Here is a 15,295-nt window from a genome sequence, read left to right as displayed (position 1 = left end):
TGAACATGGGCCGGCAGTGTGGGGATGCAGTCAGGAAGGCCAACCGCACCTTGTCGTGCATCCACACATGCATCTTGAGCAGGTCCAGGGAGGTGATCCTCCCCCTCTGTGCGGCACTGGTCAGGCCGCAGCTGGAGTACTGCGTCCAGTTCTGGGCGCCGCACTTCAGGAGGGATGTGGACAACATGGAGAGGGTCCAGAAGAGGCCACTCACATGATCGGGGGCAGCAGGGCAGGCCCTACAAGGAGAGGCTACGGGACCTGAACCTGTTCAGCCTCCACAAGAGAAGGCCGAGGGGGATCTAGTGGCATGTTACAAACTAGTCAGAGGGGACCAGCAGGCACTGGGGGAGTCCCTGTTCCCCTGAGCACGACCAGGAGTGACCAGGAGTAACGGTCACAAGCTGGCAGAGGGTAGATTTAGGTTAGATGTCAGGAGGTGCTACTTCACTGTCAGGGTGGCTAGGATCTGCAACCAGCTTCCAAGCGAAGTGGTGCTGGCTCCTACCTTGGGGGTGTTTAAGAGGAGGTTAGATGAACACCTTGCCGGGGTTGTTTGACCCCAGTACTTTTTCCTGCCATGGCAGGGAGTCAGACTTGATGATCTGCTCAGGTCCCTTCCGACCCTAGAAACTATGAAACTTGTTTGGCTATTGGGACATTAAATACTTGGCTGTTGGGACATAAAATTAACACGAGGGTACTTTTTTAGTTTTGTTTACTACATATAAGTCAAATAAACATGCTAAATCAGATCACACTGTATTTGGGGCATTGGAAAATTTTGTGGAAAATTTTCCAATTCAAGATTTTCCAGAAAACCCACTTCTCTGGTTGCCGTGGAACGAGTCAGACCATAGGTCCATCTTGCCCGGTCTCCTGTTGCACGGGGTCAGAGTGGCTGCTGACAGGGAGAGCGAGTTGGGTAGGACCAGGGTTTTTTCCTCTCACTTCTGAGCTCCCAGCACATGAGGTTAAGGAAGTTGTGATTCAGAGCCCATGCCCCTCACTCCTGATGCCCCTTTCCTCCTAAGAATCTCTTGATGAATCTGGCTGAACTGCCACAAAGGAGCGCAGGAAAGGGAAGGTGCCATTTGTGTCTCACAAGATGAACGTCCTCATTCATCTTCTACCAGTGTCTGACTGTGATTCACAGAAGTTTAGGGCTGGAAGGGACCTCGTGAGATCATTGGGTCCAACCGCCTACTCTGGGCAGGAAAGACTGCTGGGGTCAAATAACCACAGCAAGGTGTGCGTCCATGGTAGATGGGTCTGCTGGAGTTGCGGTCTTCAGGGTGAGACTGGCAAGCAATAGGGTGTCCTCTTAATACTGCCTGTGTTGCCTGATGTACTAGTTCTTTTATCCTTCCTACCCTGTGAGCCCCCTCCCCAAGACAGCACCTCTTGCATGGTTGTCTGTAGCCAGCATACCTGCCCCCATGTTAAAGGGACCGAATCCAAGTAGGATGAGCGGCTCTGAAGCATTTACTGTGTTCCTGAAAACCTTCCTTTTGTCTCCTTGAAAGAAAATGTCGCTCTGCACCCTGATGAAGTTCGTGGAGGTGGAAGGGGAGCACCCACTGGTCAAAGCAGAGTGGAAAGGCAGTTTCATTTTTCCTCGTGAGCTTTTAAAAGTAAGTTTTGTGGCTTGGGAGCTGTTGCCACTGTAAGACACATTGTCACGTGCAAAGCCCAGACAGAGGGAGCCTGCGTTCATGCTCAGACTCTGAAGCAGAAAGCTTGGACACCAACTTCCTTGTGTTTGGTGAAATGCCAGAGGTCTAAATTAGGTTCCAGCCAACCAAATATCTCTCCAGGGCTACTAGTGTGCATTAGATGCTGACTTGCTGCTTTTTTTTCTTTTTAATTAACCCCCTTTGCTAGGTAGTGGTGGAGAGCTTAATTCCCTGCGAAGAGGATTCCTCGCTCCTCATCTCGCGCTTCCAGGAATATCTGGAATATGACGATGTCCGTTACTTCGTGATGAAGGCAGTGACTGAAAATATTGGGCAAGTCATGCAGAAGACTAAGGAGGTAATGGGGTATTGCGGCCATGGTGGGCCTGGGAGACCCTCACTGTGGAAACCACCACTAGCAGGCAGTGTGGGTGTCACCACCTGTACCTGGGAAGGCTCCTCTGCTGCACCGTGGAGCTATCTGAGTGCTAGGATCTAAAACAGGCAGATGGGTGTGCTAGCTTCCATATGCTGAGACACAGCCGCTCTTTTATTTGTCTGACCCAGTTTTGCAGAGAGCTGCCCTCAGGATTAGCTAGGACTGGCCAAAGGGGGGCTCTTTGGTTAGCTTTACAGAAGCTCATTGATGAGGTTCTGGTTTCTGCTTTACCCTGACCTTTACATTTGGTCAGGGCAGAGGAAAGCTTTTGATTCTGTTGCCTCTAATGGATGAACATAGTTAGTTTGCTTTCTCTGATGTCATCAGCAGGGTTTTTGATTTGCAGAATCAGAGGTGAGACTATATAGAGTGTAAAACTCGAGTGTGGGAGTGTTAATTAAGACCCTGCCAGTGCTGGTCTGTGCCTGGTATTAACTCCAGGTCTTTGCTTTAATATATGTCAAGGTAAATCCTATCAGTGCACATAAAGTGAATGAATGTGCCCTGGGATCCTTTGTATAACTAACCTCTGTGCATCCTTTTCTTTCCCTTCCTAGATTCCACTGCCTGTGTACCAGCAAAATGTATTTTCCCTCATTTCATCCATTAGCATGCCGAGCAGAAAGACTGAGCTTGTCAGTTTTATGGTGAAGCAAGGTTAGTTGCTATTACTGGGATGTTTTGCATATAAGAGAGAAAGCATACTCAGATTTTTACCCTGCACATCAGAGTATTGACTTCTGTTAGTATTTTCTGATACTTGTCTTTCTCCATGCTTTGAATTAGGGGATGCAGTTCTTTTTATATGCTTTTGAGAGCCCTCCACTTTTCTGCCCTGCACTGCCTCTCAGAGCCATCATTTTTAGCTGCTTGTGGGGAAAGTAAAAGTCTGATGGATGGTGTGTGAGCTGGAATAAGAAATGTCATACAGGATTTAGATGTATCAGTGTGGTTCAAAATTATCAGCTCCAGACTGGTATGTGGCTGGTTTTGGTCCATTCAGTTGGCATGTTATCTTCCCTTTTCATCCACGGCTTCTTAACTCAGATGGCTTTAACAAACCGTAGCATCTGAATAACTCGGAAGCTAAATTTATTTTCTCTCTATATTAGAGCAAACCACAGCAGCAGGAGAAAGTCCGTTGCTGTTTAATTACTCTGCTTGAGCTTGCCTGGAAACACCTTGCCTCACGCAGCCCCATTTAGATTTTGACTGAAATGGAACTTAAAATCACTCCGTTGGCAGTGGCCGACTGTGATCATCAGCATGCAGCTATTTCAAAGGGAACAGCTGTGGGGGGTTTCTTCATTACTTGCCTTTTCAAATTAACCTTAAACTTGTTTTGCTTTTATCTTTAAACAGATCACCTGGAGGAATGGAAGGTGTCAAAGCTCAAGGTAACCTGTTGTTTGGGGGGTAGGCAGAGTTGTACCTTGTCCTTGTCAGTTCTCTGAGCTTATGGTTTGCTTATGCTTGTTTTAAGGAGCACAAGCGGGCCTTTGAGAGGATGTGGCTGGTCTTCCTGAAATACAAGGTGAGTGGTGAATTCATTTGCTGTCTCCTGTTATTTTTTCATCTGCCGCAGTTCAGGCTTGGAAATCTTTACACACCCTCTGTACAACTTAACCCTGGAGTGGATGCTCTGAAGACAGTAGATAGAAGCAGGCAAATTCACTGTTGCCTGTGCTCTGGGATTAAATGCTGGTGGAAGTCACCACTGTGACATTGTACCTTGCACTGTCCTGATATTTGACCTATGTATTTATTTCTCTTAATGCTCCCTTGGCACACTCTAGTTTATGTCTTTCCCTTTTCCCCCCTAATGCATAGTAGCCAGCTCTGAATACCAGGAGTTGCTCTGAGCCTGGAGCCCTGTGCAGAGCCCCACAGATTTGGGCATGGAGCCCCATAGATTTCAGGGAGGTTCTGGTCAGTCTTCTGGAGTAACTTGCAAGATCAGGCCCATTGTTTCTAAGCCAGGCCAGATCTGTCCAGTGCTTCCTGATATTGTCCCCTGGCCGCCGCAGCTCTTTATGCAGTTGCTGTCCTTTGGATTCCTCCCAGCCCCCATGGTTTGAATGTCATGTTTCCTCCCTCACAGCTACCCAGCAGTTTGTACAAAAAGGTTCTTATGATTCTGCATGACTCCATCCTGCCTCACATGAATGAACCCACCCTCATGATAGACTTCCTGACAGCAGCCTATGACATAGGTGGGTAGAGATGCTGGATCCTGTGCACCTTGGAGAATGACAAAGGACTGTAGGGCTAAAGCCTGAGCAGGGTAGATGTGTGCTGGTTGTGTCCCGCCTCTGTGGGAAGCGACTGAAGGAGGGATCCACGTGGCAAATCAGAAGTGCGATTGCCTTTGGCTGGAAGGGGGTTGGGGCAGTTCTCAGGACCCTGGAGGGTAAGGGCAGGAGGAGTAAACCAGATATATTTCTCTGTGCTTGTTATTGTTCTCCCAAGAAATGGCTTTGTTGTATGAGCCCAGCTTTAATTCCTTGCCTTTGCCTTTAAGGACAAAGTTTAGAAAAAGACAGGCTGTAATGCTGTCTTAAATCAACCCCATTCAGCCCACGCTACCGCAAAACAGTGCAGACTCACAGCTGTGCTGTGTTCGGACTCGAGATACAACACTTCCCTATGGAGGTGCTACTTCTGAGGAGCTTCACTGGACTTCTGATGCCCTTCCTGGGGCACTAGGGCAGCATGTACACGCCTCTTTCAGCCCTGTGCCCTACTTGGGCCTGTTCTTCTAACTATGGCTGAAGTTTTGTTTTTTTAATAACAGCAGGGTCGTAAGTGATCTGTGAGCCTTTGGAAATTTAGTTGGATCGCCGTCCTTTGGAATTTTACAGCCAGTTGTCACTGTTTTCTTATCTTGGGAAGCTGTTTAGCTTTAAGTGTTTTGACTGTCATGCTCTTTCCTTAATGTTTTGCTATAGAAATGGCATAGGGAGACTCTGTTGTTGTTCTGAGATCTCCAGAACAGCAGTTTCTGAATGCCTGAAGAAGGATACTTGTGCCTGAAAGCTTGCAAAGAACTTTGTTCCAATGTCTTTAGACCAACACGGCTACAACCAAAAACCTTGCTACAGAAATTAGTGACAAGTGTCAGCTTTTGCCGCATTTTTATATCTGCTTTGCTTTCTTACAGGTGGCGCGATCAGTCTTCTAGCCTTAAATGGGTTATTCGTTCTGATTCATCAGCATAACCTGTAAGTAGAAAGAATGTTGTCTTCTTTAAAGGAAGGGATTTTGTTTGGGTGATGTTTTGCCTGAGGTTTCTCCTTTTCGCACGCTTGTGTAAATAGAAGGGATGGAAGTACGATCTCCAGTTCTTTGTGCTCTAAAATGCCCTCACTAGATGCCCAGCATGTGGGATGTTGAGCTGTTGCTAATCAGCCCTAATTTGTGGTGTTTTGTCGGGGATGGAGCCCGTCATGTCATCTGGCTCAGATCTCAGGTGCTAAACTTCTGAAAACTTAGTTTAATTTTCCACGAATGCCCCAGTTTATCTCAGGCTGTTGCCACAGAATATTGGCAATAGTTTTGTCGTAAAGTTTTAGGTCCCTTTCTTCATGGCTGGTGAAGGAGGATCATCTGCTGCAGACATTTTCTTTTCCCTAAATCTGTGTTTTGGTGACCACGCCATGCACCGTCCAGTTATTAGTCAAGAGGTGTCTCTACCACAACAAGCTCCCCTATCACAACTGGCTGCCCTGTTGGCAATGCTTGCAGCGTGGCCAGGGATTGATGAGATGTGAAAATGTAATTGCCTTCCTGATCCTCAGAATTGCCCCTCTAGGAAATGGCCCAGGTAGGCTTTCAAGGGTGAGAAACTTGTCTTCTGTCTGTCACTTCTGTGCCCATTCAGTGGATCAGGGGCCTGATTCTGTATTGTTGCTGTCAGTAGGTGCCATCACCACGGATATCAGGCAGTGAAAGCTCTGGTCCAAAAACTGGGATCCAGACCTTCCAAGCATACAAAATTTAACTTTTTTCTTGTTAAAAGCTGAGCTGCAGAGAGGAACTTCCATCTCTGGTAGCTCACTTGAAAGGACCTCCATGAGCCAGTTTCTAGATTAGGGGCCTGGTCTGAGCAAGGCCATAATAAAAGTCAAATAAACTCCCTTATTTACGCTTCTTTCCTTTTCTTTTTCATATAGGGAATACCCTGACTTTTACAAAAAGCTGTACAGCCTCTTGGACCCCTCCATCTACCACGTGAAGTACCGTGCCAGGTTTTTCCGTTTGATGGATTTATTTTTGTCTTCGTCGTAAGTACCTAGCATAGGATATATGCCCATTCCTTTCTCCCTTGCTTTTCTGTCTATCCCGGGTCTGCTTTTGACCAGTCCCCTCTGAGGGCCAACTGGCTATATCTTGCAAGGCTCAAGAGTCAGATTCCTAGTTATGGAGGAGACTGGACTTGAGGGCGCTGTTTAGTCTTCCCCAACCATTTTGCATGAAGAGTTTGAGATGCTCTTTCTCATACCCATACCAATCTGGAAGTTTTCGTAGCCTGGATGAACTTCATGTGTGTTTTTCCTTGCCTCACTTTCAATAGGCATTTACCCGCATATCTGGTGGCGGCGTTTATAAAGCGCCTCTCTCGGCTGGCCCTCACCGCTCCCCCCGAGGCCCTGCTCATGGTCATTCCCTTCATCTGCAATCTTTTCCGGAGGCACCCAGCTTGCAAGGTTCTTGTGCACAGACCCAGCGGGCCTGAAGGTAATTGGGAGCATGGGCAGGGGGCCTGCAGGCTTTTACAGAGCATATGCAGGTGGGTTGGTCTGTCAGCTGGGAAAGGGGAAATCCCAGCTCCGTTCTGCTCCCTGGGCCTTCACAGTCCGTCTGTCCCTTGTCACCAGGACTGTACCCCACTCAGGCTTTCCTCAGGCTTCCTGTGGCCATCTGCCTCTTAGCCTTTCTGCTTAAGTGCAAAGTGCCCCTGGCACCTCTTTCAGAGTATTTGCTACTCTGCCTTGAAGCCAGGAAGCCCTATATGTGGCTTCCTGCATGGCCCATGGCTAGCAGCTGCCATAGTGACCTACATAGTGACTACTCAGTCTGGTGCAAAAGGGCCTGTGATCTGCAGCAGGCGTAGAGTGGTGCCCATGCATCCCAAGGCCTTGTGCTTTGCTGCCACTTGAGGACCTGAATGTTTATTTTAAAAAGGGCAGATTAGTGTAGGTGCCACAGGCTGATGGGGCAGCTCGGTCATCAGGTCCCTGTCTCAGACTGAACTGTTGAGTCTGCGAGAACAGACATTCCCTAAGCCAGTGCTTGTCACTACTGGTGTCCTTGTTGTTTAAACTGGGGACAGGCTGATGACAGCATCGACTCATGTGAGTGACAGGACAGAACAGCACGTGACTCCCATCTTCACCCTGAGTCATCCTGGCTTCTCACCTCTGTTTCCCTGCCAGCCACCTTCTGGACTTAGTTATTTCATTTTGAACATTTGGGACAAGGCACTGGGAGGTCTGCCGGTTGCACCTAGGCAGGCATCCCCTTAAATCACAGGTGTCAGCCCCAGCAGGTTGGGTAGGCATTCCTGAGCTTTTCGGTTGCTTCCTTTCTCTCTACCTTGAGGGCTTGGGTATCATCTTGTGGGGAGATGTGTTAGTTGTGCATTATAGATGTTCCTGTTCCTCTGTCTCAGATCTGTTGGAAGATCCGTACGTCATGGAGGAAGAAGAGCCATCTGAAAGCAGAGCTCTGGAGAGCTCCCTCTGGGAGCTGCGGGTGAGTCTTACCTCTAGCCTGAGTGGTCCAGGACACAACCCTTCCCACTAGCCGTGTGCTGTGCACTCCTGTCCCCCTTGTTCCTTCTGTTGTGTGACTTCACGCTGGGAAACACCACTTTAAGGCATGTAAGTATGGGTAGCGCCCTTTGAAATGAGGCAACTTTCTGGCCAGTATCTGACCTGTGCAAGGACAGAAGAGGACTGAATTGGTGTCATCCTCTGTGTCTTTTTCTTGATGTTTCAGGCTCTTCAGAACCATTATTACCCTGATGTGGCCAAAGCAGCCACCATTGTGAATCAGTCACTGTCAGATATGGAGGATGACATATCGGGGCTCTTGAAGCTGTCTACTTATGAGGTAGGTTTGCTCTGTGCATGTGTCTGTGAATAATACAGGAACCAGGGTGATCCTTTCCTGGTGGGTCTAACAGACTGATCTGCCAGCAGGAGTGTGGTGGGGCTGCAGGACTGTGCCAGTGGATTTACAAGTTGGCTTGTAAAGTTTGCTGGTTCTAGTTTGTCCTAGAGAAATCCCACCCCTGCTCTCATATTGAAGCATCTTTCTGCTGCTGCTTTGCGGTGCCAAGTGCAGGTGTCCTGCTCAAAGCTTTGAGTACCACATTGGCCCCATGTTAGGGGCTAAATGATGCCTGGGGTCTTTGTGCTGGGATGAATTTTGTCTTGCTTGGGACCTTCCCCATCTAACATGGTACCGCCTTGCTCTCTGGGCTGCAGGATGAGAGGTACAGTTCTCTCCAACCAACACCTGCTTCCAGGCAGCCTCCAAGTCTCATGTACACAAAATAAAGCAAAGGCCTAGAAAATCCACCCCAACCCCTCTCTTTCCTGGTCCAGGTGTGTGGGGAATTGGTGTTGGCAGAAAAAATTTCACAGCAGGTTTTTACAGATGCCAGCACCTGATATGATCTCTTCTTTTGCAGCTTTTTGATAGAGAAGTAATGAAAAACACCACCGACGTGCCTCTGGAGTTCGAACAAGTGAGAGGGCTGTTTGGCAAAAAGAATGACATATTTGCAGAGTATTTTGCGCTGGACTGATGTTGCATGTTCCCTGGCTGGTCGGTAGCAAACAGGCCTCTATGGCTGCCCAGCTCTGCTTGTTCATGTGGACTTTCTGGAGTTTTGGGCTTTAAAATAATTCCAGGTAATGGCTGGACTACCCAACGAGGGGTGGTACTTACTTTGGTGGCCTTTGTCAGCAGCTCTGAATGGACTCTTACTCCTTGTTTGCAAACAGGCGCAGTTTTTCACACTGACTGGCTTTTGCGTTTTATCGCCACCCCAGCCTGGAGTTAGTAAACACTTTTTTTATGGGCAAATGATTCTGTGACTCAAGATTCGTGGTCTGTGCTCTTGTTCCTTTCTCTGAAGTGTCTGCTACTGGATGCAGTCAGTGCCGGGGTTGATTTACATAGATCTGGTGGGAATACAGCCTTTTACCTAGCACATAAGGAGGAGGGCAGGTAGAAGGGTTTCTTTCCAGATTTTAAGCCTAGATCCTGCCTTGAAGGATCACAGTTCACTTGAGAATTGTCTGGTGATCTCAAAGTCTTCCAAAGTCTTGTAGGTGATGTTAAAGTCTCCATCTGTTTTACAACCTTACCTAGGCAGGAACCAGCCTAATCAAAGAAATAATAAACATTTCCACTCACTGTGTTGGCTCTTATATTCAGAGGTTAAAAGGAGATTTGTCAAGAGCAGCAGTTAACAAGGCACATCAAGAAACTTGCTCTATTACATGCTGTCAGTGTTAATTGGACCAAATTCTTGCATGCACCTGTGTTGCTCAGTGCAGTATTGTTTTAGCAGAAAACCATGACTGACTAAATGTCACGTGCTTTGAAAATGAGTATAATCTTTGTGATTGCTCAGAGCTAAATGCCCAGTTGAAGAGCAGTGGGAAGCAGTCATTCTCTGGCAGCTCTCTGCTCTGATTGACTTTCCAGAATGGCTTGAAGTTGGTTAAACATAGTGCCATTTATAACCATTTATAAATGGTGTGGATCCAGAAATGTGGCCACTGCAGGAATAGCTGTGTTCCTCTCACTGTTGAAATAACATTGTTTTTGCAGTTGGATGTAGCTAGTTTTGAATGCTGTAGGATGGTTTGGTAAAGAGCAGGCTTGGGCATTGCCAGAAGAGAGGCAGAAGTTTCCATCGGCTTTCGGCTTGTGCTTTGGAAGACGGTGAGTCCCACATCCAGCTAAAGAGTAGCAAGCAGTTTCACTGATTGCATTGTTTGTGTCCACAAGGCAGTTGTATCTTAAATGAGCTGCTCATTTTCTGTTAATTTTAGCTCCACCTTATAAAGGATAAGAAACTGGATGAGTATTTCTGCCATAAGAAATGGATGGTAAAGTCTAGGAGAGCTCATTTTGGGCTGGGGTGGGAGGACAGTGCAAGAAGTTCAAGAGAAGAAGGCAGCCTGGTGGTTTGCGGCTTAAGGGCATCTGGTTTGGTCTCCAGGCATTTGGAGGGTCACGTGTGAAGTAGTAAATACCGGGGGCCATGTGCATGGATTAAACGGACGACTTCTGTGCGCAGCTGCGGGAGTGGTGCTGAGCTCTCGGAGGGCAGAGCTGGACCTGTGTTCTGGGCTTGTTTGCCCTCCAGCAGTTCTGCTGTTATAGCTTCAGATAATCTCCCGAAGTATTTGCTGAGGGTGTTTGGGGAGCTCCACCTCCAGGTCCTATTGAAATACAGTGTTCTTAGGCCCCCTTAGAAGACCCCCGTTTTCACTCTGTAAAGGCAGGTTATACTCCCATTCTCCGGTCCAGTCTGCTTGGCTTTTTCTTGCTGACTTTCGGTGCGCAGGGTGGGGCAGTGTGTCAGTGGTAGCCTTTGATTTTGCAGGCTTGGGTTCAAGATCCCCTCCCAACCTCAGTTTTTGACCTTTAAAATGTACTTTTCTACCTCATTGGGAGGTTGTAACAATAAAGCTTCTGAGCTGCTCGGGTGCTGTGCTAACAGGCTTGTAGACCCACATCTGGGCCCTGAACTGTGTTTCCTTCCTCTTTGCCACAAGGTGTTGTGGATCAGTTTTAAAACCATGGGGCTTTCTGTAGAGACTGAACACTTTTCTCAGGACTCCCAATCCCTTCCTATCCTGACTTTGTCTTGACATTCTCATTAATCTGCACACGAAGATGAATGCCGTGCAGCCATTTAAATTTAATTGCAGAGCCTAATCATGCCTTCCTCTGATCGATCACAGTATTAAACAGGAGAGTCTTTATTAGTTGGGAGTAATATCTTCAGTGGTAACTAGAGAAGCAGGAGGTGATGGCAGATATCAGGAAATCTAGTGTGAGAATATATTAAAGGACAACCATTATTTATGAAAGTTTCTAATATGACCTCTGTGGCTCAAAACACTGGAGGGTGCAAGAAAAATGAATGTTATCCACATTCCTAACAAGTTTTCTACTCATCAATTTATAATAAAACTTATAGCTGTTAGAGACCTCCAGGCATTTTCCTGCCTCAGCAGTTTAGTGGAGAACATTTCAGAGTTAGTACCAGTATAACTATTTCAGGTCCTGTTCTGGGTCTGAAGGAGGCTTATGTAGTATAGGTTAGTCTTTCCTATCTTTTATTCCCTTTGAACTGTGTGTCCATACTGTAACGTTGGCTCTGTGTTTGTACAGAGCCCAGCACAATGCAATCCTGGCTCATGAGCTGGGGCTTTTCTGGGTTCTTTGGGGACACAAAGAATACATAGTTAGCATGGTAAAACTTGTGTGTATAGATAAGAAGCCAGATCCTTTTCCCCCAGTTCAGGGTCCATGTGGTACTTGGTGTGATCCATTGCCACAAAAGAAGGATAGATCATTCTCCCTTTTAAGACTAAGGTAGACAGACGTAGCGTTTGCAGGCAGGGCGGCTTTACCTTTAGATGCCATCCAGATGCCTAAATGATGGAACAGGAGCTGACCCAAGGTGACCAGGCTTGGATATCAGCCGATAACAGGTTTTGCCATCTTGCAAAGGGACATCAGGTCTTTTGAGGGATGAAAATGCCTCATCAAGATCTTTCCAGAGGAGTGTAGGCCATGTGAGGTCGGGTCTTTTCTTCTTCATTTGGATTTGGTGAGACGTCCCCACTAGGGCACTGGCTTCCTGTGTGAGCCTTGTGAATTCGACTTCTCTGGATGCCCGCTCACCACACTGGGTGGGTAGAGGGGTTCAGCAGTACCTGGAGGCTGAGGCACTGCTAAGCTCTCTATGGCCTCCACGTGGACTGTCACATGGGCCATTTCATGCCTTTTCCCTTCAAAAAGTGGTTTGGAAAAGGAAGGGGAACAAAGGCATCCGGAAACTTGAAGCAGCAGCCTCCCCAGAGCAGCAGACGCCTCAGATGAGCTGTCTTGCCATCCTTTGCGCCTGCACGCCACAGCCCAGCTACTGGTGACACGAGGAAGCCATTAAGTGGCACCCAGGTCTCCTTCCTGGGACTGATGGTTTTGAGCCTCATCAAAGCAGCAGCGTATCCTGTGAGACTCCTTGTATCCCCGGGTGTGTGGCCTCCCACTTACCCTTTCCCTTTTGCCTTTTTTGTGAAGGAAGCACTGTGAGAACAGTATTGAGTTGCTTCCTGGGGCACAGAGCTCTGGTAGGTAGTAGGGCTGTGTGAAACAGCTGTGTCGTTCTGGTTTCAGATTCGGCCGTTTCAGAGGACAGCGATTCATTTCAGTGTTTTGGATCGCTGTTCTGTTTCGATTTGGCCGAATCTGTTTGAGTTTTGGTGCCGATTTGGAGATTCGGATCAGCTGGGCAGAGGCAGGCACAGCCGGGCGGCTGCAGGTCCTCCTGCGGCTCCTCTGGCTGTGCCTGCCTCTGCCTTGGCGGGGGGAGCTGCAGCAGAAGCCCCCATGGCTGCCCTGCTCGGCCCCAGCCCCCCGGCACTTTACAAGGAGGGCTGCGGGGCTGTGCTGGACTATTCCCAGGGGGGCACCTCCGAAACATTTTGGATGGCTTCATTTCAGAGCCTTCCCTTTCAGATTCGGTGTTTCAGGCGCCAAAATGGGCCAAAACAGCTCCAAAACGAAACAGCTGCCCAAATTTCGCACAGCCCTACTGGTAGGTGTCTTGAGGGAAGAGGTCTATGCGTGGCGGCCCTGCCAGTCTGAGGTAGGAGCCCAAACCCAAGGGCTTTAGTTTTGCCTGAAATTTGTTAAGCCATTCTCAAGCTGCAAGCGTCTCACAGCTTGTTGAGGGCTGGATTTAGGAACGCCCTTACACAGTTTACTCCTGGCCATATTTTTGACTGGCCTAGTTGTCCATAAGCAGTACTGCTATTGCGTATAGAAATCCCAGCTGCGGACTTACGCTACGTGGCTTACAAGGACAGAAAAGTCATTCTGTAAGCTCCTCGGGACAAGGACTAGAACCCAGAAATTCAACCGGGTACAGACACCTGCCTTTCTGCATTGGGAGTTAAATGCTTAAATCATTTGAAGACTGTCACCTTAAAACACTTAGCTAGGCATTGTTCCTGAGCTGAGGACATTGATAACAAATGTCCCCACCCATCCAAGGCCCATCTTGTCCTTGAAAAGAACTTGTCCAACCCTTCATGAAGCTTTTATCTCAAAGGCCTCCCTCCCCATGGGAGGCATTGGAAAATCAGAAGTTATAAATATTAAAAGTTTTTGCTGTGGCATCTGCAGTCACTGAGCAAACCTTATCATGCTGCACACCCGCTGCTGCTACAGCTCCACAGGTCTCCGCAGACTAAAGATTATAGATGCTTTAATCATACTATGTATTAACTGGAAGGGAAGATTGAAGTACCAGGCAGAGAGGGGCATAAATCACTCCTGCTATTATTTGATTTTTATCAAACTTTTTTTTCTTTACATAGCACAAAAGGCACCTTTATGAAAACACATCTTGTATCAGCCTCCCCTCCCTTCCTGCCCCATTCCCAAATCAGAATAGCTGATAAGTTGTGTTTGTGTATCCGTATATACTGCCTTTAGCTTATTTTTCTAAACTCATTCATTTAAAGGCCATAAATATCAAAGCCATTCCAACCTGCAGATAAGTGCAGTTCACCAGAAACTCGAGAGATTTTTCTCTCTTTCTAGTTAAAATCCAAGTGACCGGTGTGGTGTGTTGTTCTGTTAATCTACTTGGATTTTTTTTTGTTTTTTTAAAAAGATCTTTATCGTTTTTTAATTAAAAACTATAGCTAGCAAGAGGGGGAAAGTGCCAATGCCAGCTGAAGGCATGGGGCAGGGTTGGTGTCGGCTATGCGCAACCGCGGAGCAGCAGGAAAAAGGACATGTTCACACTGATCTCTCTAAATTGGGAGCTTTCAGAACAACTTGGTGCCTGCAAAGCAAGGGCATGTGGTTAGGATGCTGTTTGACCAGCCTTTCCGTACTGGAGAAAGTTAACGCATCTAGCAAAGGTCTGTGCTTGGTGCCACTTTCGCTTAAGTTGTCCAAAGAGGAGGTAGTTTGGTATAAGTGGTGCTTCGACTCAGTCTGTATTACCCACATTATTACAGGTCTTCAGAAACAAGGTCGAGGAAGACTGAGCTTGGCTATGAAGTATCCAAGCAGAGCTGCATGCTCTAGGTATCTTATAAATCACATGGAAGCTTGTTCTTACTCCTCACAGCTGCCAATGGCATTACTTCTTGAAAAATAAATCATAGGATTGGGAGAAACTGGAGTAGAGACTCAGCACCTTTTTATTTTTTTGCCTCGATGTCACCAGTTCCCAGGGAAATGGGGAAACCGGGTCTGAAATTTCTTTGACTTCAGAGTCATGCTTCTGGTTCTCTGGAGAGCCACGCAAGGGGCCTGGGGACAGTCATACCCACAATTTTACCTTCAGGCTTCAGCTGGGCAGGAGGAGGTGAGCAAGCTCTCTGACCTTCCTCTTACACCCCAAGTTGTGTGTTGCCTGGATGACAAGATTTAAGGTCCCCAGAAGAAAGGAGGCCGGCTAAAACCAGATGCTGCCTAGGTAATTTACAGCTGAACTCGGGCAAGTAAGGAAAACAGCACATCCATATGACTAACACCCACCTTTACTAGCACTAAGATCAACTGGGGCCTATCAGACTAGAAGACTGATGGCTGCGACTGAGCCAGGAGTCTGTCCTCGAGAGATTGTGAAAATGTTGATCATTTTTCCAAGGTGCGCTGGGAATAGGGACTGTGACCCGGCTGATTAATTTCCATTAAAAGCTTCAGTTTGGACAAATCAGCTTTTTCTGATTGTGAAACCTATTCTGCCAGGCACTGTCGGCAATCACAAAGGGCAGGGTCAATCTCTAGGTGCTCCCATTAAGAAAAAAAAAAAGTGGTAGCCCCAGATAACTGAATTGAGCCATCTGGACGCTCGTGAGCAGAATTTCCTCGCTCGCAAGTGTCTCGTGCATTAACCAAG

General features: G+C 47.5%; 1 protein-coding gene across 1 annotated transcript in view; it reads left to right on the top strand.

The window, feature by feature from the left end:
- Nucleotides 1-9,543, top strand: part of NOC4L (nucleolar complex associated 4 homolog) — an 11,165-nt gene extending 1,622 nt beyond the window's left edge. The window contains exons 3-14 of the mRNA XM_019507031.1: nt 1,527-1,634; nt 1,885-2,034; nt 2,673-2,772; nt 3,478-3,512; nt 3,599-3,649; nt 4,217-4,328; nt 5,276-5,336; nt 6,288-6,398; nt 6,689-6,852; nt 7,787-7,869; nt 8,116-8,229; nt 8,813-9,543. Coding sequence (XP_019362576.1) covers nt 1,527-1,634; nt 1,885-2,034; nt 2,673-2,772; nt 3,478-3,512; nt 3,599-3,649; nt 4,217-4,328; nt 5,276-5,336; nt 6,288-6,398; nt 6,689-6,852; nt 7,787-7,869; nt 8,116-8,229; nt 8,813-8,929 — 1,206 coding nt within the window. The 3' untranslated portion in view covers nt 8,930-9,543. The remainder of the gene's footprint in view (nt 1-1,526; nt 1,635-1,884; nt 2,035-2,672; nt 2,773-3,477; nt 3,513-3,598; nt 3,650-4,216; nt 4,329-5,275; nt 5,337-6,287; nt 6,399-6,688; nt 6,853-7,786; nt 7,870-8,115; nt 8,230-8,812) is intronic.
- The last annotated feature ends 5,752 nt before the right edge of the window (nt 9,544-15,295 follow it).

This window comes from Gavialis gangeticus, unplaced genomic scaffold (assembly GCF_001723915.1).
Source record: "Gavialis gangeticus isolate Ggan-Ray unplaced genomic scaffold, GavGan_comp1, whole genome shotgun sequence".
Lineage (NCBI taxonomy): Eukaryota > Metazoa > Chordata > Crocodylia > Gavialidae > Gavialis > Gavialis gangeticus.
The sequence above is the reverse complement of the archived record's forward strand: the minus strand, read 5'-3'. Positions and strand labels throughout refer to the sequence as shown.